This window comes from Muntiacus reevesi, chromosome 18, assembly GCF_963930625.1.
Source record: "Muntiacus reevesi chromosome 18, mMunRee1.1, whole genome shotgun sequence".
In the NCBI taxonomy this organism is placed as follows: Eukaryota; Metazoa; Chordata; class Mammalia; order Artiodactyla; family Cervidae; genus Muntiacus; species Muntiacus reevesi.
Genome location: NC_089266.1, coordinates 39,287,237 through 39,309,372, shown reverse-complemented (window position 1 = coordinate 39,309,372; position 22,136 = coordinate 39,287,237). Strand labels below are relative to the sequence as shown.

At 42.2% G+C, this 22,136-nt stretch overlaps 1 protein-coding gene and 1 non-coding gene across 3 annotated transcripts; one reads left to right on the top strand and one right to left on the bottom strand.

Annotated features, from left to right (window-relative positions):
• Window positions 1-179: 179 nt before the first annotated feature.
• Window positions 180-20,897, bottom strand: CRK (CRK proto-oncogene, adaptor protein). Of its 2 annotated transcripts, none has more exons than XM_065911061.1 (3): window positions 20,514-20,897; window positions 12,723-13,258; window positions 180-2,804 (listed from the first exon to the last, which is right to left on the bottom strand). In XM_065911061.1, exons 1-3 carry the CDS (start codon window positions 20,752-20,754, stop codon window positions 2,667-2,669), a joined length of 915 nt encoding a protein of 304 aa, XP_065767133.1. In that variant the 5' UTR covers window positions 20,755-20,897; the 3' UTR covers window positions 180-2,666. The 2 variants fall into 2 exon arrangements, with proteins under 2 accessions (XP_065767133.1, XP_065767134.1); XM_065911062.1 differs by having other exon boundaries at window positions 2,662-2,804; window positions 12,893-13,258.
• Window positions 11,115-11,187, top strand: TRNAE-UUC (transfer RNA glutamic acid (anticodon UUC)). Its single transcript has one exon. It is a non-coding gene; the product is annotated as a tRNA-Glu (tRNA).
• Window positions 20,898-22,136: the final 1,239 nt, after the last annotated feature.

Genomic DNA, 22,136 nt, shown 5'->3' with positions numbered 1-22,136 from the left:
GTAACACCAATGATTGATCCCATTTTTATGAGTACCCACAGTGTGTATAATTATTTATCTGATTGTTCGTAGGCTGTTGAATACTACACACAATTCTGACTCCCTAAACATAAAAGATTTAGCTCTTTTGTGAAAAATATTCAAACATTACTTTCTTCAAAAGATCACCAAGCCAAACATTTGGCCATATTTTTATTTACTACATATACTATAAACATATACAATACATGCTACAAAAAAAACATTTTTTAAAATTTAACTGTCAAGAAAGTGTATAGTGTTATAATACAATGGCACATGTTTCATATTTTATTTCAAATTGGTTTGCTTATCATCCATTTCAAACCTTTAATAGTGAAATGTTACTTATGGATAATTAAAATTATCTATTTGCATTATTAACAATAAACAATTCCAACAATTAATAAGAATTAACCATGTCAAATATTAGTATCCAAAAAAATGGGTTTTTGCAGAAATTATTATATAAAATATAGCAGCCAATTTCGGTTTATTTTGCTCAGTGACAATGTACATTTGCACTTGAATAGGATTCTTGCATTTGCTTTTGGAAGATACTTATAAGAAGTCCTTTGAGTTCTTAAGGTCCAACAACTGCCAAACCCAGCCAAATCCAACCCAACAACTCATGTAATGGCTTTGGACAACCGATCACTGAGAAAGTCTTATGATTTGGGTAGAGCTGCATGTTCCACCAAAATTACATATGATGAAAAGAGACATTACAAGCCAATATCAAGGTCAGAGGCAAAAAAAAAACAAACAAACATTCAAATCAATTGTGACAAAGCTTTTCTACAAATATTTTAGATGTCATACTTTCAGGAAAACAAGATTTAACGTGTATTGGGCTTTAGAGTATCTATGCTCTAACTGAAAATTTAAGAGTCGTCAGATGGAATTAAGTCTAGTATTGCAAACCTGTCCATTCAACATTATTGAGCACCCACTATGTGCAAAGCACTGTGCTAACATTTTAAAAGTTGAGTATTAACGTCTTTATCAAGCACTATCTTAGTGTGAGGTAAAAATATATTAAATTAGCGTCAACTCATTAGTTTGCTTGTGGTAATGTATGTAATCCTGTGCCAGCTGGCTTCCCTGTGCCATATAATGAGCTTCTGCACACCTCGCATTCACTCTCACAAATCTGTATGCTGGCTGTGCCAGGCATGGTGCTAGTCACTGGGATATCATGATTTGGCATACGTTCAATGAATGCAAATTAATCTTAACCTAGGCAAAACAACTGGAAAAATACATTACTTTTCTAAAATGAGGCCCAAAGCAAAGAACACGGTGTTTCTATTGGTCATATCACACCACAGACCAGTAAGTGCCTCTAGGCTGGGAACTAAATTTGAAGAAGTTTCATATGGTAGTCTAAATAGCCTCTATCATTTTTGGTCTCAGAAGTCAATTCTTTGGAGCACCTGACCCTATATAAACCATTCCACACTTAAAAGGGTTTGTAAACTAAACTTGAACACAAAGAAAAAGAGCCCCAAATGAAGGCAGTTTATAACATAGTATATTTCAAGCACTATTCTGGCCATATGAAACAAATAATACATAAGTAATTCATGATTGGTTCAAACATTTTTCAAAGCACTAAAACCCTATCCCCAAACTCATGTAATTTTAACTTGATTTTTATACAAGTTGTACATAAAGCAAAGGGCAGAATTTGGCCCCCCCAACCGTCTGTGGAATATTCTAAGTGATTGGTCCTTCCACTCCAAGTAGAAGCTAAGAATTCCAAAATGTCCCCTGATAGAACGGCACTCAGGAGAATGACCCTGCTGGATCCCATTAGCCAGGAGTCCACTGAACTGTGGTAGCAGTGTGAACCTACTATGACCCCTTGAGGGATGGCAGAGAGCTGGGAGTTTGGCTGTCCACGCAGTGAATCCAATACTGGCTTAAAGCTATGCACTGAATAAAGTGCTCTGCACATCCTGCTTATCATCTGGAATGAAAATAAACACTTATCTTGAGAATTAACCTATCTGCAGGTTTGGGGAAAAGGAATTACAAGGCTTGAAAGAATCCCAAGAAAAAGTATGAAGCATTGACTGGGAAGGAAGACAAATGCCTCTAGTAGTGTTCTCAGAATTCTCAGGATTTGAACTGTCAGAATGAGTCATACAATGGTCATGTTCCATAAATGAAAAAGCAATCCCACTGGGTACTATTCACACGTGCATGATTACTTCACGGGGTGGAAGGGAACAGTCTATTGCCATTTGACAGCATGGTTTCAGAATGAAAACCAAACCATTGAATAAATCAGGGTAAGTGGTGTGCAACACTTCTCTCCCGTCCATCAGTTTTCCACAGGTTGATTTGTGTTGCCTGAGAAAAGGGAGGCAAGATGCCAATCCTTTCAGATACACTCAGGCAATGGTGCTACCACCTAAAATCACCAATTCAAAAGTTAACACACAAGCCCTCCAGTTTCGTACCCTGAATATGGTAAATAAGACCAGGGATGGAGCAGTTCAGTCTAAGAAAGATCACAGGCAACAGAATGCTTATATAAACTAGACTGCTTTGACATCTGTAAGAAAACTGTATAGATGGCAATTGGAAAAAAAAAAAAGGATTGTTCCCATCTGTCAGCAAAACTGTTTGTTGAGCTATACTCAGCTGAAGTCCTCATCGGGATTCTGTTGATCCAGCAGACGGACATGTGTGAATGGGAAGTGACCTCGTTTGCCATTACACTCCCCTTCCCACTGACCACTCACATTAATCTTCGTAACCTTTACCAGCTCACCGACCTGCAGGAGGAGAATAAGGACAGCACTTTATTTCCAGTTATGAATGCAAGCTGAAAAACTCCATTCTCTGGTTAGCCAGACCCTGCCCATGTGATTGCTCTAGGGCTGATATTACAGAAATGGCTATTTGCTGCCTCCCAAGCCCCAGCCACCAGACCGATTACTTATGGTTAATGCAGGCAAGAGAAAGAGTGATTTTAGCAGTGCAGAGAAAAACAGAGTACAGAAAATAGGAGGGATGCTAGAAAATGACACCTTTCAGAAAGTTCAAGTGTCTCTGGAGCAGCAACCCTACCTAGGACGATCTACATGCCCTGTCTTTGTAGCCACAACACGCAGTTTCCTGCCTGGTCCTCTCTGGCATATAGCAGTGCAATCCCCCAGCCCACTCTTATACACACATCCTGGCCTGGTGTTGCCTGTAGAGCAAAAGGCAATCGGAGGAAGCATATTTCATTTGGCCCCAGAAAACAGAAGTGTTCCCATTACCTTCCTACCAAGGCAAGGCTTTCCCCACTCGGTATAGGCCAAGACTCCAAATTCCATCTGCTCCCTGAGAGCCTCAACCTTCTTCAGCTAGTTTTACTTGGCAGGCCACTGCCTGCCAGTCCCTCGAACTACCCACCCTTAGCAGGTACTGGCGGACTTTGCCGCTTCCTCAATGCCACCTGGTACCTGTTCCTTAACAGTAGGAGGACATCGTGTTTCTGCTGTTACAAAAAGCTTTCCTGTTTGCAACATCAAATATTTTTGACAATCTAGGATATACCTGTGTCTTACTATGAAACTTAAAAAAGACAAGGTGAAAAAAAAAAAGACAAGGTGTTTGATGAATGGATTCACCCTGTAGCAAAGTATTTAACAATGGTGAGGCTAAGTTCCCAAAATGTCACTGAAGAACTTTACGACTATCCTTGAATTATTAACATCTGAGTTCTGCACATGCAAGTGGTTTCTAGACATTACTGTTCATTTGGTTTCATTAATAATGATATTTAGCTTCCGTAAAGTACTATAGTGCTTTATATAAAATCATTTTCTAATAATCATATAATCCTATAAAATAGGAATTGTTTTCATTTTACATATGACATTCAGAACAACTAGATGTTATACCTGAAGTCAAAAAGCCAGTGACAGGGCTGAGATTTGAGCCCAGAAGTATTCAGCTCCCAAGCCCATTTATATTCTTTCCACAATATTAACAACTTTCAAATTATGCTCCCCTAGCCCTGTGGGTTCCTTCCCTAAGAAGGTCTGTAGGCTGACTATCAGCCAAGTCAACTCATGTTTAGGCCAGGGCCTTCTCTTTTTTTTTTTTTTTTAAATATTATTTTATTAGTTGGAGGCCAATCACTTTACAACATTTCAGCGGGTTTTGTCATACATTGACATGAATCAGCCATATAGTTACACGTATTCCCCATCCCGATCTCCCCTCCCACCTCCCTCCCCACCCGACTCCTCAGGGTCCTCCTAGTGCACCAGGCCCGAGCACCTGACTCATGCATCTCACCTGGGCTGGTGGTCCGTTTCACCATAGATATATACATGCTGTTCTTTCAAAACATCCCACCCTCACATTCTCCCCCAGAGTTCAAAAGTCTGTTCTGTACTTCTGTGTCTCTTTTTCTGTTTTGCATATAGGGTTATCGCCACCATCTATCTAAATTCCGTATATATGTGTTAGTATACTGTAATGTTCTTTATCTTTCTGGCTTACTTCACTCTGTATAATGGGCTCCAGTTTCATCCATCTCATTAGAACTGATTCAAATGAATTCTTTTTAACGGCTGAGTAATATTCCATGGTGTACCACAGCTTCCTTATCCATTCATCTGCTGATGGGCATCTAGGTTGCTTCCATGTCCTGGCTATTATAAACAGTGCTGCGATGAACATTGGGGTGCACGTGTCTCTTTCAGATCTGGATTCCTCAGTGTGTATGCCCTTTTGTGGGCACCTGTGCTATCTCTTCATTTTCTCTACCTTTAAAATTTACATACAGTAAAATTTGGTGGGGAGGGGATGCTCAATTTCATGATATTTAACAAACCCATACACTACCACAATTAACATGTGAAACAGATCCATCATCCCATAAATGCCCTCAGGTTGCCCCTTGTAGCCAACTTCTCTCCACCCTCAGACCTTGACAACTACTGACTTGTTATCTGCGCAGGGCCTTCTCTTAAACGAGCCTGATCTCACTCACAGAGCAAATAGGTTACCTACTGACCTACCTGCAGTTTCCTAAAGAATTATATGAAGAGATTAGAGGCCTAAAGTGGTTCCAGGAATCCTAAAATGCTGAGAAAAGGAAGAGAGAAACCATGGAATATTAGAGAGACAAGGGATAAAATACAAGGGTGAGAAAAGGCAGCAGCTTGATGGGTTGATAATGATGAAGGTTGATGGGGAAAGGTGAGGAGAGAGAAAAATGACACTGCACATCTGTCTCTGCAAACAGATCCAGGTCCTATAGGCTCAAGCACTCAGGGTTCTGTTTATTCCCAGCAATCTTCCAATTCAATTCCTGATATCTGAGCAGGTCAACTATGACAAGCAAAAATTTTCAGTCTTTGTAGAGGAATATCTGAACATCAAATGAGAATTTCCTTGGTGGTAAAAACAGTCTGAAAGATTTCTTCTTATATCCCCAATTCTCGTTTTCAAGACTACCTCGCTTGTTCTCATCTTTTAAAAATTCTTACAGTATTACAAGAAGTTAGGCTCTATATAAACTCCACAACATGTGACTATTCCTTAATGAATTTTCCTCCTTTTTGACCTGTCAGCTACCTTTGACTCTCCATCATCCTTCTCTCTCTCACACACACACACAACACTTTACTGGAATTAATGCCCCTGCACTGCTAGCCCCTTGCTATGTTACAGTAAACTTTATTAACTGCAACACTCTTCCCTCTCATTTTTATTATACACTCATGTTATACTCAAGTGCTATTCAGATAGCTGGACTCAGAATAAGTTCCTGACCTTAAGAAAGAAAAAAACACTTAAAGGAATGTGTATGCTTGTGTCAAAAAGTTAAATTGCCACTCATGGGACTTCCCTGGTGGTGGTCCAGCGGTTAAGACTCTGCTTCCGCTGCAGGGGCATGGGTTCGATCCCTGGTTGGGGAACTAAGATTCCACATCTAGGAAAAAAAATAAATAAATAACCTTGCCGCACATGTTAGATTCTCCTCCAGATAGGGAGTTAGTGACCAGTTTCTTTTAAGAAGTTGGTCTGATGCCATCCCAGCTATGTGACTCCATCATTTTACTGATATTAAAAACACAACCAAGGGACATGAGGGAACATTCTGGGATGCTAAAAACATTCTATACTTTCATCTGGGTGGTTGTCACATAGGTATATACACATGTAAATTCACTGATCTACATACTTAGATACTTAGGATTGGTACATTCTACCAAATGATTTCATATCTAAATAAAAAGGTGAAAAGAATGTTATGTTTCTCCAGCTTTTCTTTGTTGCTCAGTTGCTCAGTTGTGTCTGATTCTTTGCAACCCCGTTGACAGCAGCATACCAGGCTTCCCTGTCCTTCACTATCTCCCAGAGCTTTTGTAGGTGTTTTGTAAAAGATGGGTCTTCAGGATACAAACTTAGGTCCACCATTCTACTTGACACCAAAACCCAGGTTTAAACACCTTTCTTTGAAGTTAAGACTATCATTCTAAGACTAAGATTGTTGTTATTCTTAAGCATTCAAAGTGCTGTCTCAAATCATGTCCAAAGAGCTCTAAGTGACGAGTAGTTAAAATGTGGACCATTCACCCCCTCCAAGTCATCAGTACCACAAAACCACACTAGCTTCTCCCCAAGAGAGCAAAGCCTTCTGCTCTGCCTTCCTGCAGAGTTCTAAGTGAGAATGAGTCAGGGCTTCCGTACAGCAAGTTGCTGGGAGGGAGAAGAATGAAGCACAAGGTAGATCTGTGGACAGTATCAGAGTCATCCTCTAACATACACTCACTTGGTTCTACCCTACAGAGAAAGATTCAGGAAAAGCAACCAACTTCTGGAATCCAGAATCGTTTTTTTTATGGTTGATTAGGTTCTTGGCAGAAAAGTCCAAACATCATGGGGTGAAAGAAAGGTTGTGTCATGACTCTGAAATGATTCTGATTTTTAAATGGGTAAAAGAGGAAAGCTGAAAGCATTTAATAGGCTAATTAACCTGCCCAAAGTGGCCTTGAAGTACAAATACTTTGAGGTAGACCTTAGTAAAATTAAATTCCTATGCATAATACCCTATGGGTTCTTTCTCCTGAAATAGTCAAAGCACATAGCGAGTCCTGGGGTCAAGAACAGACAAGTCCCAAAGGCAAAAACATGACTTATCTTTGAGAAAACATAAGGCCCTTGAGCTCCAACTGCTTGGAAGACAGCGTGGCTATGGAGCCTGAGGCAGAGCGCAGAAGGGGATGGGGCAGCTAGGAATACGGCACTCCACTAGATGCAGTTCTTTCTCCAAGTCAGAAATGACACCATAACTTGTGCACCTCTCCCTGTTAGGCAACAACACTCTAAAGGAGAATTCCCTAAGGCAAGACCAGGGAGGGTAAGGGGGATGCACATAGGTTTGAAGCTTGGTGTACTAATTCAAAGACAAAGAAAGCAAAACTGAGTACCTGCCCTAGAAATGCTACAATTTTTTTTTTTTTTTTTTAGAAATGCTACAATTTTAAGACACAAAGGAATGTACTTGCAGTAGTAACTGTAGCTCTCACATTACTGATTTCAAAATTCACGTTACAGATGAAAGAGAAAGTCCTCACCTGTACACTAATGAAAACCAAAGAACTTCTAAAGGACCTGAAGCACAAGGCAGTTAACCTTTCTTTTCATGAGGCAGACTTCACTAACATCTTGTGAAGGAGAGACTGATGATTTTTTTACCACCAAGGTACTATTTCAGTGTCGAGTCAGTTCCTAGTCTCTCAACCCTATACCACACCCTCAGGAGTAAGTCTGCAAGTAAATCATGGTGTCATCTGTAAAGAGGATCTAATGTGGTTACTTTATCTTCCTCACTCCCAGGGAACTTAATGAACACTCACCTTTACCAGTGATAATTAGGGATAATTAGAAAAAAAAATGAAGTCCAAATGGCATTAATTTTTGGTGTTCCCTAAATAGGAGACACCAGAAATTGTATGACCACCCCTGCTGGCACAACCCCAGGTGACTGCTTTTCTAGTTTCTATCCCTGCTATCTAACAGGAAAGGCATTAATAGTTGCCAATGTTCCTTTGATCCAGATTTGCTGCATTATTCCTGTGAGCTCAGGGCAGGAAACACATATAACTAACTTTATGTAAATAAAGCCAGGGAAACCAAGTACAGAGACAGACTACAAGTACCTTGTTTTCAAATACCTTCAAACATACCAAAAACACATTTCAAGATTTGACTGAAGGAGGGAAAAAGGTAAGAAAACTACAGCAATCTAAGACAGGGGTCAGCAAACTATGTGGCCCATGAGCCATATCCAGCTTGTTGCCTGTTTTTGTAAACAGTTTTACTGTAACACGGCAAGCTCATTTGCTGTTTTGTCTATGGCTGCTTTCTAGCTACAGTGGCAAAGTGACAGAGGCTGCATGGCCTGGGAAGTCCTTTACAGAAAAAGTCTGCAGATCCCTGATCTAAGGAATAGGAAATATTTAGGGCCCATCTAAAATCTTTAAAATCAGTGAAGACAAGTGAGGCCAGTTCAGTCTTAATGATTCACTTGCCTCAGAGACAGACTGAAATGCACATGGCTCATATTGGTGGATCATTGCAGGCCTTTGAGATTTAACTCGTAGGTATGCTTCCGGATGTAAAGCAAAAGCACCACATGGAAGATAGGTGTTACCTTGATTGTAGTCCAAGTCCAAATAGATTTTTCTGTAGCTCAACAACTGATAATAACTGAAACTAAGTTCCCCATCCTTTTGATGAGAGATACATAGAACAGGTAGCTCAACATAAGGAATTTTCTAAGAACTAGTACAGTCAACGACATCTGAGGTTCCCAAATTGAAGAGTCAGAGGCACTGCAGCAAATTCTGAGGGGTCCCACCAAGTATTTTGTATCTTTGAGGGAAACTGCAATACCTGACGTCTATTATGCCATGCGAACTACTAACTCAAGGCAGTTAACAATTTTGACATCAGATTACACTACATCCCTCTCAAAGATGTCATGTCTTCGCAAAGCTGGGTTTTGGCAGTTGTTATGATAAAAATCAAGTACCTTATGAAAATATAAGTGTGGAACAAGAAATGAAGGTGGCAATGTTCCATATGATCCCAAGGTTTGAGAAACTTTGCTATTTAATGGGGGGTTAAGTAACTAAAACTATTTTATTAAAATGAAAATATTATTTTCTTTCAATTATGTTTATTATTTTTTCAAGTGGGTATGAACTTATTATATATACAGCCAAGACTTGTCACGCAGTTCTTACACCTCCTAAATCTCATTTTTTCTCTCTGGAACAACGGGGAAATTAAGATCTTCACTCCACTTTTCCATATAATGGTCAAAAGGCCTAAATAACTTAAGGTTTCAGAGCTCTACATGGGGAGATGTAGAGTTAATATAGTCACTGCTGCATATAATCAGGGACCCACGGAACTTTACATCTTCCCTATCTGTGACCAGAAGAACAGGTTCATACCTAAGTCCACCTGAAAGGCTCCTTGGTTACTCAGAAGTCTTATCTATCAAAGGCAAGAGGCCAGGCTGAATCAGAAAATGGAAGTTACATGAATAGTACATTCCAAGATAATGTGATTGTTCTGGACAGTCTACAGAAGCATGAAATAAACTTTTAACACCTGCAATTTACAAGATAAGATTCATCACTATTCCAGCTCCCAAGAAGCCAAGACTCATGAAACCAAAACCAATCAAATCGAAATCTCAGATCAAATCTAAGACCAAAAAATCAAAAGGTGCCTCTGCACTGTTCTAGTGTTACTTCCAGTGTTTCAGTGTTTCTCCTTCAAAATACTCAGCCTATCTACATTTGTTTAAAATCTGTCTTTATTAGAAGCTCCAGGATGGAACAGATGATGTCTTCCTGGTTCAGTTACATTCCCCCAGAGTTACAGTGAGCAGAGGAATACCCCTATTTTGGTTGTTTGCTAGAATTAATCCCTTCTTTCCAACAACCTTCATTCCTACTAGAGAAATCTGATGGGTGGGAAAAGAGGAAGTAGTCATTGCCTTATATTCTATGGAGGACTCTGGTCACAGCAAATGTATCATGCAGGAAACATCTATCTGTAAGGGGAAGACAGGTGGATTATGAACATATTAAGTAAAGAAACCCTTCCTTCAAAAAAAACAAAAAAAAAAAACCTTAGAGAGACACTGAAATATAACATAGTTAAAAACAAAGTTGTTTTGATTGAAGTAAGAGAGGTAACTCAATGTGTTGCATCCTCAGCTACCTTCTGGGAAATACCAGGAGTCTGAACCCTATTATACCTGGGGTTCTGCCCACTTCTAAATGCAATGATTTTAACATCAATTTCAAGTTAACTGTAAAACTCCACTAAAATGTGCCTAGCTTCTCTACAGGTCTAAATTTATAATGGGCCAACTACAGCAATGAATTTTTTTCTCATCAGAATGCTAAGGTCAGAAAGTCAGAGCTTCCTAATCTTATCTCCTGGCTTCATCTCAACAGGGACTAGGCATCAGCTCCTATGAAGAAGAAGAGATGGGAAAGGAAAACTGCCTTCTTGCATAGACAGTACAAATGAGGACATGCTGTCAGTTAAACCACACAAAACTGACAGGGAGGGGAGCATCACTATTACAAAACAAAAAGTACCACAGATGGAATCTGGGTGCGGCTGAAAAGGCACCACTGTAGATCTGGATTCCTCATATCTCCAACTAGTTTAATCAACCCATTCAGTCCATCTCTACTTTTTTTCAATAAATGAATAAGGTCTTTTCTAGCTTTAGATTTCTGTGATGCTAAACTAACATGATGTTTGCTTAAGTACATAAGGTTTTTTTTTTTTAATAAGGTGTTTTTAAAGCTATTATTTGGGGTATTTGTTCTAACGTGAAAGAGGTTATCTTCATCAGTCAACACATGTGGCTCAAAACTAATACCCAGCCAAAGAAGGAAACTTACTGGCCTCACAACCACTCTTCCACTTTAGTTTTTACTTCACAAGGTTTGGGTTTCACAGTAGGAGAGCAGCTCAACCATTCTAGAGCTCTGAAGACTCTAATTAAGACAAGCATCGTTGGGGCAAACAATTCTGGGAATTCCCTGATGGTCCAGTGGTTAGGACTCAGCATTTTCACTGCCGTGGGCCCAGGTTCAATCCCTGCTTAGGGAACTAAGATCCTGAGAACTGCTCAGTGAGACCAAAAATAAAACGAAACAAACCAATTCTCTTTGAGAAAGGAATTGCAAATGGAAGCAAAATTCATATGGTGACTACTCTCTCCTGGGCCTTAGCTAGCTATTTCCACAGTAAACGGATGCTATTCCCGCGCTCCCGCCCAGCACTAACTCACAGGGACTGCAATAGATGTTGGGTCACAGCCGCCATGAGCCCAGCGCCATCTTGGCTGCTGCCATCCTACAAACTTAAGTGAAAACACGAGGCTAGAAACTTGTTTTCCTTATCCTCCAAATTCTAAGTGAGAAAAAGCAGTGTGACCTAGACAACATATAATCCCTTTCTCATCAAAACCAGGGCACAATACTTTTCGGTCACAACATGATCTCAAAATACACACATTTTAAAAGCACACATTTTTTCCAGTCAAACCTGTAGACCTAACCCTCCTTCACACCACTCTTCAGAATGCAAAAGAAAAACTTTAAATCCAGTAATACCACCCTTTCATATAAATTTCAGCTCACTATACAGCCTAATACTTAGGCAACTCCCACTCCTCAGTGTATAAGCATGATCCAAAGGATTTTAGAGATTTTCACTTAGAAAAATATATTAATACTTTAGCCCCTTCTCTGCTAACCTGCACCTCCACCTGAGTAACTTCAGCCTATGCTCATGAAATTTAGCTACTTGCTTAATTAAAGCTGTCATATCTGAAAGGCTCTGAAAGACAGGAAAGCATGCCACTTCTACACTAGCTTTTATGCTGAATCACTACCTCTGCATAAATCAGAAAGGGAGGGAGGGAGGGAGGAAGAGAAGAGGTAAGAGACAAAGCTGTGAGTGCTAAAGACAAGAATAAATACAATGCAGTGGTTGGCCAGAGGAGATGGGCTACCAAGGATAACTATTCACCAGTAAAAGGTAAAAATTTATTCCTCAGGAGGAACTGGTTTCTTGAGTATAAAATGCATCAAACAACAAAGACCAAGTAAACCTGCTGCTTCTTGGAATCAATACTTTTGGGTATCTATCTCATTATACCTATACAATTAATCAATGGTAAGAAACCCCAAGCCCCCTAAAGTAAAAACACATTTCTGTAAGAAAATTCATTCAAGTATTTTGATAGAGACCACTTATACTCAAATTTGTGGAGCCCACTTATTTTAGATAATGATAAACAGAAAGAAACAGATTAGAATGTAGATGAAAAAAAATATTTTAGGTTAATTCCTGTGAATTCAGGTGGTGTTATTAAAGAAGTCAAGTATGGTTTAGTAAATCAATCAGAACATTCAGTTATACAGTTTTAAGCTTACTCATTCCAAAATAGGTTTTCTACATAAAAGAGAAAACCTAACATTAAGTGCCAAAATCAGTACTTAATGGTAAAAGTACCATTCAAATCTATAACAATGTTACAATGCTGCTGCTTGTATTCAGCATTCCTACAAAGCTCTAAGAGGTCTGAAAGGGAGACCCTGTAGCAGATCTCTTCTTTCTACATTTTGCACATTATGTACCTCCAAAGCCAAGGCTGTCTTGTCGTAGGCATTAGGGACTCGCTTCTGGATTACCCTGGCATAAATGGGCCCATTCTGGAGGTTAGGGAGCGGAGTGTTGACGCTGGGTTGGGCATAGGGCCCAGGCTCCGGCCCACCCAGTGGCTGTGGGTGGGAACCCTCCTGGTTACCTCCAATCAGGGCCGATACTGAGGCGGAGGCAGGTCTATACTTCTCCACGTAAGGGACTGGAATCATCCCTCTCTTGCCTTCGCTGTCCTCCGCATTCCACCACTGCTCTTCAGGCTTATCCCGGATTCTCAGGATGTCTCCTTTCTTAAAGGGAAGATCTTCTTCATCATTCCCATTAAAGTCAAAGAGGGCTCGTACATACTCTGCCTCTTCCTGCCTGAGAATCACTCCACTACCCTGCCTGGATCTGGAAACTGGTTCTATCAACGTTGTAGTGTCCAAATAGTGTATTTTGTAGAATTCCAGTAAAGCAGGCAATGAATCAAATTCTTGATCTCCTATTCGGAGTCTGGAGGGACTCACCCCTGGAAAAAAAACAGAGCAGGGTATTATTGAAAGATATACTGGAGACGAAACGCAGATTTTAAGCATCTCCCCGCACATATTTAGTCAATATTTACCCAGAAAGAAAGAGAAGGGGAAAAAAAATAATCTAAATAACCCCTTCTCCTAACAGTAAACTAAAATCATAGTTTGTAGCTCAAATGTTCCCTGGGAAGAAAGTGAGCTATCACCACCTGCAGCAGAGAAGACAGAGGCTGTGAAAGAGCAACCATGCCTGTCAGGACAAGCTCACATATTGGACCAAAGACAGAGCACCATGGAGACTTCTTGGTCATTCTCCCAAAACATTCTGTGGCTACTCCATTTACAGAGTACAAGGGTTCAAGGTTAGTGTTAGTCCTCTTCTTTTCAACCTCAGGAAATGCAGCAAGCTCTCCGTTTTCTTTGGTGCCAACAGCTATCCCAACAAGAGGTGGGATATTTTATTCTCAATTTTTCACTACTGCAAACAATGCTCTTACGAATGCTTTTATTAATGAACACTTTTTTATTACCTCTTTAGGATAAACTCCTTAAAATGCAATTGCTGGGTCAAAGGTTTGGAACACTAAGGTTTATGTTGCCTGTCATCCAAAAAGTTTTATGATCTTACACTCGAACCAGTGGATTATGAGTTTCCATCTCCCCCACATCCTTGCCAAAACAGCAAGGATGTCTCTTCTTAAATATCATCTTTGATTGATTGATGTTTTTCACATTTATTGAATATTTGTACTTCTTTTGTGAAAATTAGTTTTTCGAGTTCTTTGTTAAAGAGAGGGCCTGAACTACCCTCACCACTCCTATTAAAACCAGTCAATCAAAACAAAAACCTAGACAATCCATCTAAAAACCCTTTGCTGTTAATGCTGTGAAACAGGAACACCGCGGTAGCCCAGCTGTCTAAATTGCTTCGCCACTCTAAAAAAATGAGACCAAATTATTTTGTTCCAAGTTAGAAAACACTCTGTCCAGACAGACCAGAAAAACTACATTTAAAATTCTCTACTGGGGAGAGGGGAAGTGATAAACTTTGGAGGGTAACCAAAAGTCCCCAATACAGGATGTATATTGATGAGTGACTTCTCTTTCCACCCAGATGAAAGAAAGGCCGAGACACATTTAGTGGACAGATGCACATTTCTTACATTGCAAAGTCCATCTGTGGAATTCATGGCTATAAACTAAAACAAGTTAATAGCCCACAGTCAGTAATGTTGGCTGTCTCTCTGACTCAAGATGTTGAAATACATGCTTATACCCAGGATTGTCCATCTAAGGCAAATACTCCTCCGACACCAGCGGAATGCACCCCCAATAGTTCCAAGTGCAGAACTGGTGACAGGAGAGATGATTTTGGTTATGACCACACCAGAGCACAGTGGTGCTATATTTTGGAGTTTCTCTTCTCTAAAGCTGATGGGTAGTTATTCCTATTTCAGCCTGGTAAATAAGGAAGACACATGGCTACCTCATCTATCACCTCTAGGCTACAGTGATCCTGTAGAACTATGTAAGACAGAGCCAGTGTGAGCTCCAAGAAGACCTACTTTGTATTGCCTGGTCAAGAAAGCCTAAAAGGCAGAGTGGTACGGAGAACCTTCACACCTGCAGAGAACCTGGCTTAGAAAATGGTCCTGGTGACACCTGGGAAGAAAAGTTCCTTTCCTAGAATTTACCCAATGATATGCCAAGGTACAACTGCCAATATGGCTTTCACTAGTCACCCTTTAGTGTTAGGTATTCTTCTTCTTCTTCTTTTTTTTTTTTTAGGTATTATTCTTTTTTTTTTAGGTATTATTCTTAATGAACATAATTCTCAAGTGAGGAAAAGTTACATGAAAATCTGTCTCCAGGTTTGAGAAACTCACAGCATAGGTGGGCATACAAAGGCAAACACAGTGTGGCTGGTGAACAAGAAGCATGTTTCAGGAAGACATTCTTTTTCTCCCCTGGCATTCACTTCCAACTGGGGATGTACTCTTACAAAAATCAGTGGCAACAAACTATGTTCTAAGATAGAACAAAATTACGAAGAAAGAATAGCTCTTTCCATTCCTGAATACTCTTTCTTTCCTTCTTTCGTTTTGCCACATTGGGAAGCTTGCAAGATCTCGGTTCTCTGACAAGGAAGTGAACCAAGATCCCAGCAGCGAAAGCCTGGAGTCTTAAGCACTGAACCACCAGAGAACTCCCTCTTTTCCTACTCTAATGACGTTATAATTATCCCATAGAGGAATACCTGTTTTTGTGTACTGCTGCAGCAGTTACATGTTTTATATATATATGGGGCAATCAAGCTTCAGGAGAGGAGAGGGAACAAAACATACATACTTAAGTTCCAGATAAGCCCAAACCTCACCACAGCTATGTGCTCCGGCTCCTTTTCCCTAGTTCATCTCTTTCCAACCACAAACAGCTAAACGCAGGAAATAGAAGGGCGGGAAAGGAAGGAGACACAGTCAGTCAGTCTAGAGAACAGAACCAACGGCAGAGTTCTCATAGTTGGGACTTGGAAAACCTCACTGACTTGTTCTCCATCAAACCTGTGCTGGTTTCTAAATGTGCAGTTATGAACATAGTCAGAAACCAAAGTCAATGCAGTCAGAGCTATCTTTTAACCAAAAGAGTTGTACATGCTCAACTCATCACTTCCAAGCATGTCAGCCCTCAGGTTACAACAGTTTTTACAATACCATTCCCTGAGGGTTTTATGAAGAACCCTCAAGAGCTCTGTGGGCTAAACAGGCCAAGTCACTTCTGGCATGGGCATCCCCACAGAGGCTCCATTATCAGTCTCTCTATCTCTCCTTTCCTCTTTCCTAAATTCCCATTCCCTCTCTTCTTTCTCCACTGCCTATGGTATTTATAGAGGTTCCTTGAATGCTCTTACCATCTATCCACTCCAAAGGACTAAAAAGGCCACTGACTTCCTTTTAAGAAAGTATCCTGAAGAAGGATATCAGCATGTGACTTTGCAGATTCAGACTTACAAAGTTTGAAGAATTCAGGCTCTGGTATTTCTAGCTATTTGAATTGTTATTTAACTTTTCACAGGGATCTATATAATAATTTCTATCTAATAATAACAATAAAGTTCCTAAAAGTAGCTGGTATATTATAGATGCCCAATAAAAGGCAAATCAGCTTAATATACACCCCCCCAAACCTCTCAACACCTCTGTAAATTTTCAATTCATCCCTAAACCCAGAGTCTGCTACACTGTTTCCCAAAGAAGATTCCACAGCATCTCAAGATGCTTCTCAAAAAGTTCTGTGGCCAGACTGGTTTGAAAAACCCACTATTTTATCCCTGCCTGTCTAGAGTCATAATTTCACATGAACATAGGAAAGGCTTAGAGAAGTCCGGCAACAAGTAAACATACTTCCTTTTACTACGGATTTTTTTTTTGGGGGGGTGGGGGCGGTGTCTAAAATCTTTGAGTAACTCACTAAAGAACTCCTCATAGAATCACTGAATATCTTTTAACTCTGATATTAAAGAGTAAATCATGAGGACCAGGTCTGAGAACTACAAGGATGAGCCAAACAAATGAAATAGATGCTGGATGTTCAAAAAAGCAGCAGTGGATAAGAGGCGGTCCCCTAGGATCTCCAGAAGTGGCCTGGCCCAGCACCACCTTGAACAGGCAGCACAATCATCACCCTAGCATCTGCCCCCCACCCCCCAAATGACACAAGTTTTACGTTCCCCTCACCCACTAGGGCCAACAGGTAGGAGGTTCTGGGTTGAGCGGGTAATGGAAGCCATCATCTTATTTCCACACACTGGATCCAAGGCTCCTTCATACTTCTTGATGCACCCCCACCCAGCACTTACTCCTTCAGACATGCTGTGAGCCTCTAAAAGTTGAGAATTGTTTTCCATCTTGCTTCAATTTTTCCCTCTCTGCCATATCTGTTAATATACCTAATGTTAGTTCCATTCCTAAGCATTTGGTATACTAAAACTCATTTAACCCTTGAAATAATCCTGTCAGTACTATTTCCCCTCTTTCACTGATGAGGAAACTGAGGCAAAGAGAAGTTAAAGAACTTGCCTAAAGTTATATAAACAGTAAGCAGAAGGTAAGGAAGGTTCAAATCCAGACTTCAGAACACAAGTTTTTAACTATTCTCCCAACTCATATTTACTGTTTTATTGACTGTTTATTGGACAAGGTCCAGTAAAACCTCATGTTCAAGAGGTAAAAACTAGTGGATCAATCAGTGATTTGCAGAGTGTTCCCAAGAGGTACACCTGACGGAGTATGATCAGTAGGCTTGACCCAGCCCTGCCCTACGGCCCTGGGTTACAGTCAGGGGACATCCAGGCAACGGCAGCACTGGCAGCCTGTGGGAGCTAAACACAAGTTAAAAACAAGCTGACTGGAAAAGGTTGAGAATATCTGGTCTATTTTGTTCATACACGTCTAAAATGTATATCTAAGCCATTCCATACAAATTCATCTTATGCATTATGTCCACAAAATACATTATATAATCCTAAACAAAAAGCTCATTTCCCATATTTAATCTGTCAAATAAGGTTATTAAAAACCTCTTCATCACTGACTTTAGATAGCAGATGCATACTGCCTGAGCGCTAAAGCCAGTTTCTTTTCATCCTTTCCTTTGGTCTTTATTTAGGCCATGCCACACAGCATGCAGGATCTTAGTTCCCCAATCAGGGATCAAATCCACGCCCCCTACAGTGGAAGCGTGGAGTCTTAACCACTGGACAGCCAGGGAAGTCCCTCCTTTCAGTCTATAAACAGAACCTGGGGCACAGAACAGAGACAAAAGTGTTGAGGCTTCAAAGTGCACTGCTGGGATCTCAAAAGCAAACTGGCTTTCACAAAAAGGAGTGCAATGTAACAGTGTCAGCTCTCAGGTCACAATTCCCAGGTTCAATTCTGGCTCAGTCACTTACAAGCTGTGTGACTTTGGGGCACTTTACTGTATCTCTGACTCTCAGTTTCCTCATCTATAAAATGGAAAGAGTTTAATAAGTGGAGATCATAGTACTTTCCTCACTGGATTGTTATAGACAGTAAATGAGACAAGGCATATAATGTACTCAGCAAAGTGCCTGGCACAGAATAACCAGTCAATAAATGTCAGCTATTAACATTGTATATGCCTTTCTAAAATTCAAGAAATTCTTCTGTGGTTTCAAAAGAAAAGAGCTTGATGGAGGGAGGGGGAGAACAAAGATTAAGTAATCTTTATAAAGACAGCAACTGAATCAATTGTCCTATGCAGAAAATAGGGTACATGGCAGAAACAAAAACGACCACAATGCCCATGAACTTTCCACACCCCAGCCACAAACTCTGGCAATCCTCAACTTCTCTCTTGGGCCAAAGATCTGAATTCATATCTGTTATGAAAAGGTGGAGCTCAATATTAAGGTAACAACTGAGATTAAAGTTATTAACACCAAGACGTGGGGAAAGCTCAAACAAAGCTGTGTGTTAGTCGCTCGGTCATGTCCAACTGTTTGTGACCCATGGACTGTAGCCTGCCAGGCTCCTCAGTCCATGGGATTCTCCAGGCAAGAATACACGACTGTGCTGCCATTTCCTTCTCCCGAGGGATCTGCCCCACCCAGGGACTGAACCTGGGTTCTCCTGCATTACAGGCAGATTCTTTACCATCTGAGCCACCAGGGAAGCCCCTGCTGCTATTTCCAAATTTTGCAACCAACAAAACACACAAAAGGTTGAGAACTTGAGTTTCAGTGACTGTTTGCCATCATGTCACTGCACAGTAATGCAAAACCCCAGACATCATGAAGGTGGTAAAAAGTAGAACATATTTGGTTTAGAGTAAACACACAAATATTCCCACCTCATGTTATAATGCTATTAAACCAAGCAGACTGAGAAAGACCTAGAATAATTTGTATCCCTACGTTTTTCTTTTTAATTGGTATGTGTTAACAAGAGACTACCCCAATTCATTTCCGGTCAGAGAGAATAAACCTAAATTAGGACTCTCCTAAAAGAGCAAGTCTGCAAAGGCTGGTTCAGGAGTCTCCTAATTCAGGTGAGAATGGCCTGAATCTAGTCTCACGTGATCAGGATGAAACTGCTTCCACCTGGAACAGCGAGGCAGCACTAAGACTCCGTCCGTATTGTTACACAGAGAACAGTAACCTCAGAATCACTCTGCATACCACAAATCTCAAGTATCAAGTGCACAAATCCCCTTAACAACTCCAGTGGCCTGGGTGAATGTCAAGCCTCAACCTTTAGCAAGGAAGATCCAATGTAGATCATTTAAAGTCTCAAGAGAATCACTTCAGTGGGATCTGTTTCCAACATCTAGGAAGACTCGGGCCACAGCTCTCAACTTACTGAACAAGGAGAGGCCCTGGAGGACAAGAATGATAATGTTCGAGTCCAGGGAAAAATGAAGTTCCATTCACTTTCAGGGAAGGGACTGTTTCCACTGGCTTATTTCTGAATTATTTCCTGAAATAAAAAAAAAAATCTTTCCTCCACTGATTGCTTTGAAAACTATAAACCTCTCATTGTGGAGAACAGTCTCTGGACGCTAAGATCTCTTGGACACAGTCAGCCGGGCATCAGCTTACTCAGGGCTGGTCACAGAGGCTTTTCTTCTATAACCAAGGCACTTAGCTCACCACCTTCATCCTCCGCGGGGGAAGAGGAAGGTAAAAGTATTTTGGAAAAATGCCCAAGAAAGAAAAAAGCTGACCGGTTTCCTGAGGGTGTCTCCATCCCTCTCGGCCAGTATGTGGTGACTTCCTACCAAAGGCCACCAGGGGAGTATAGCCAAACCCGGCTCTCCAACACTGCAGGAAATGTTTCAAGCCTAAAAAGCCACTTGTAGGATTATCGGATTCATTCCCGGCACCGCTGCCAAGTGATGCCCCCGCAGTGCCAATATCCTTCTCAGCTCTTTGTCCCCACGTTGCCCGGCTCTGCTCGGGCGCTAGCCCCACCCTGGGACCGAGGCAGTTCCCCTTCCCCTGGGCTGTCCTCCCAAGTCACACCCAGAGGCCTGGGTCAGCGGCTCCTCCTCCCCCACACACTCGCGCTGGTCCGTGGGAGCGAGCCCCGGCAGAGGCTGCGCCCCGGCCACGGTCACCCCAGCCTTCTGCCCACGTCCCTCGTGGGGGTCAGCTCTCGAGGAGCAGCCAGCCAGGCTGGGGAGTTCCGCGGCCCTCACCCCCGCCCGGGGCCTCCCGTCCCGTCCGTCCCTCACCGGGCGGAGGCTGGGCGGGCGACGGTGGCACCGGCGGGCGCGGGCCGCTGCTGTTGATGATGTAGTGGGAGACGCGCGAGTTCTCGGAGACGCTGAGCACATAGTCCCCGGGGCTAGTGCTCGAGTCCCGCACCAGGAACACCCCGTGCCGCTGGCCCTGCAACAGCGCCACCGCCTCCTGCCGACTCAGCCGCCCCCAGTACCAGCTACTCCGCTCCTCCGAGTCGAAGTTGCCCGCCATGGCCGCCTCCGCGCCTACACGCTGGGCCGCCGCCGCCGCCGCCGCGCGTGCCCCTCCAGCCCCGGCCCCAGCCGCCCAGCGGACCGGCTCGGGTCTCAGCCTCACAGCAGCGCCCGAAATGGCGGCGGCGGCCGCGGGCCTTCCCCACCGGAAATGACGTGCTCCTGGCCCCCGGGAGGATGCCGGGAAGGGGACCGCCACCCGCCATTGGGAGAAGGGCAAGTGACAGATCGTGCGCGCACTGCGCATGCGGCCTCTTGGGCGTCGCCGCCTGGCTGGGACTGGGACTGCAGAGGGTGAAGGGGAATCCAGGACGGAGGGGCGGGGCTTCAGCTACCAGTCGGCTGTTGGCGACGCGGTTCTTTGCTCCTCCAGGTTTCAAGTTACTGGAAAGCCCAGGCTTCTAGGCAGTGACTAGGGTACAGAATTAGAGCAGAAAAGGTGATGTGGCCCCAGGGCTTGTGTTTCCTGAGACTGTCTTTTTCTGATGGTTCCTCCAGCTTCTCCCCATGCCTGCTGAAGTTCTTGTTTTCATTGATTCATTCGGCAAACAGTTGACACATTTGCCCTGTGGGTGCAAAGGTCATCAAGGGTGAGCCCGTCTCTCACCGAATTCTCAGACCAGTGGGAGAAACCAGGAAACAGTCTATGAGGATGGCGTGCCGAGTGATACGATGGGGAAGGGGCAAGGGGCTCTAGGAATACATAGCAGAGCCCCCTAATCCTTTCTTTAGAGAAATCCAGGAGGGCTTCCCAGAGGAGGTGACTTGCACTGAATATTGAATGGCAATCAGGGAAGAGCATTCAAGACAAAGGGAACAGAGCATGCCAAGCCAGGTGAAAGTATGGAGTTCTCTCTGTTTAGGGTCTTAAGACACCTGCCCAGATTCTCTAAACTCTAATTGTGGCCATGGGTATCCTCTGCTCTCCCTGCTGTCAGGACCGTTTCTACTTCTACATCCCGTATCTATTGTATTCCTGTGACAGCCTGCTCACTGGTATTCTATAGTCTTGCTGCCCCTAATTGTATAGCACACATTTGCCAGTTTGCACTTTCTCAATTATAGCTCTGAGTCAGCTGCTATTCTGTATAAAACTTTTAACAACCTCCAGGTGTTAGAACTCCCCATTTACCTCGCAGCATACAACCAAGCCACCATCTCATCTTCACCACTTCCACATGAACCTTGTGTTTCTTCTCTCTGGAATGCCCCTCCACTCCTTTTGGGATCTCAATGTCAAAGTCTCCTCTTTCTTGACTGTCACATCACTCCCTCTCTGTATGTACAGACCTATTTCCTTATTATCTCTATTATGGTTCTTAACCACTGTACTGTAATCTTTCATTTACAAGTCTGTATGCCATGGTAGATCTCCTCAAA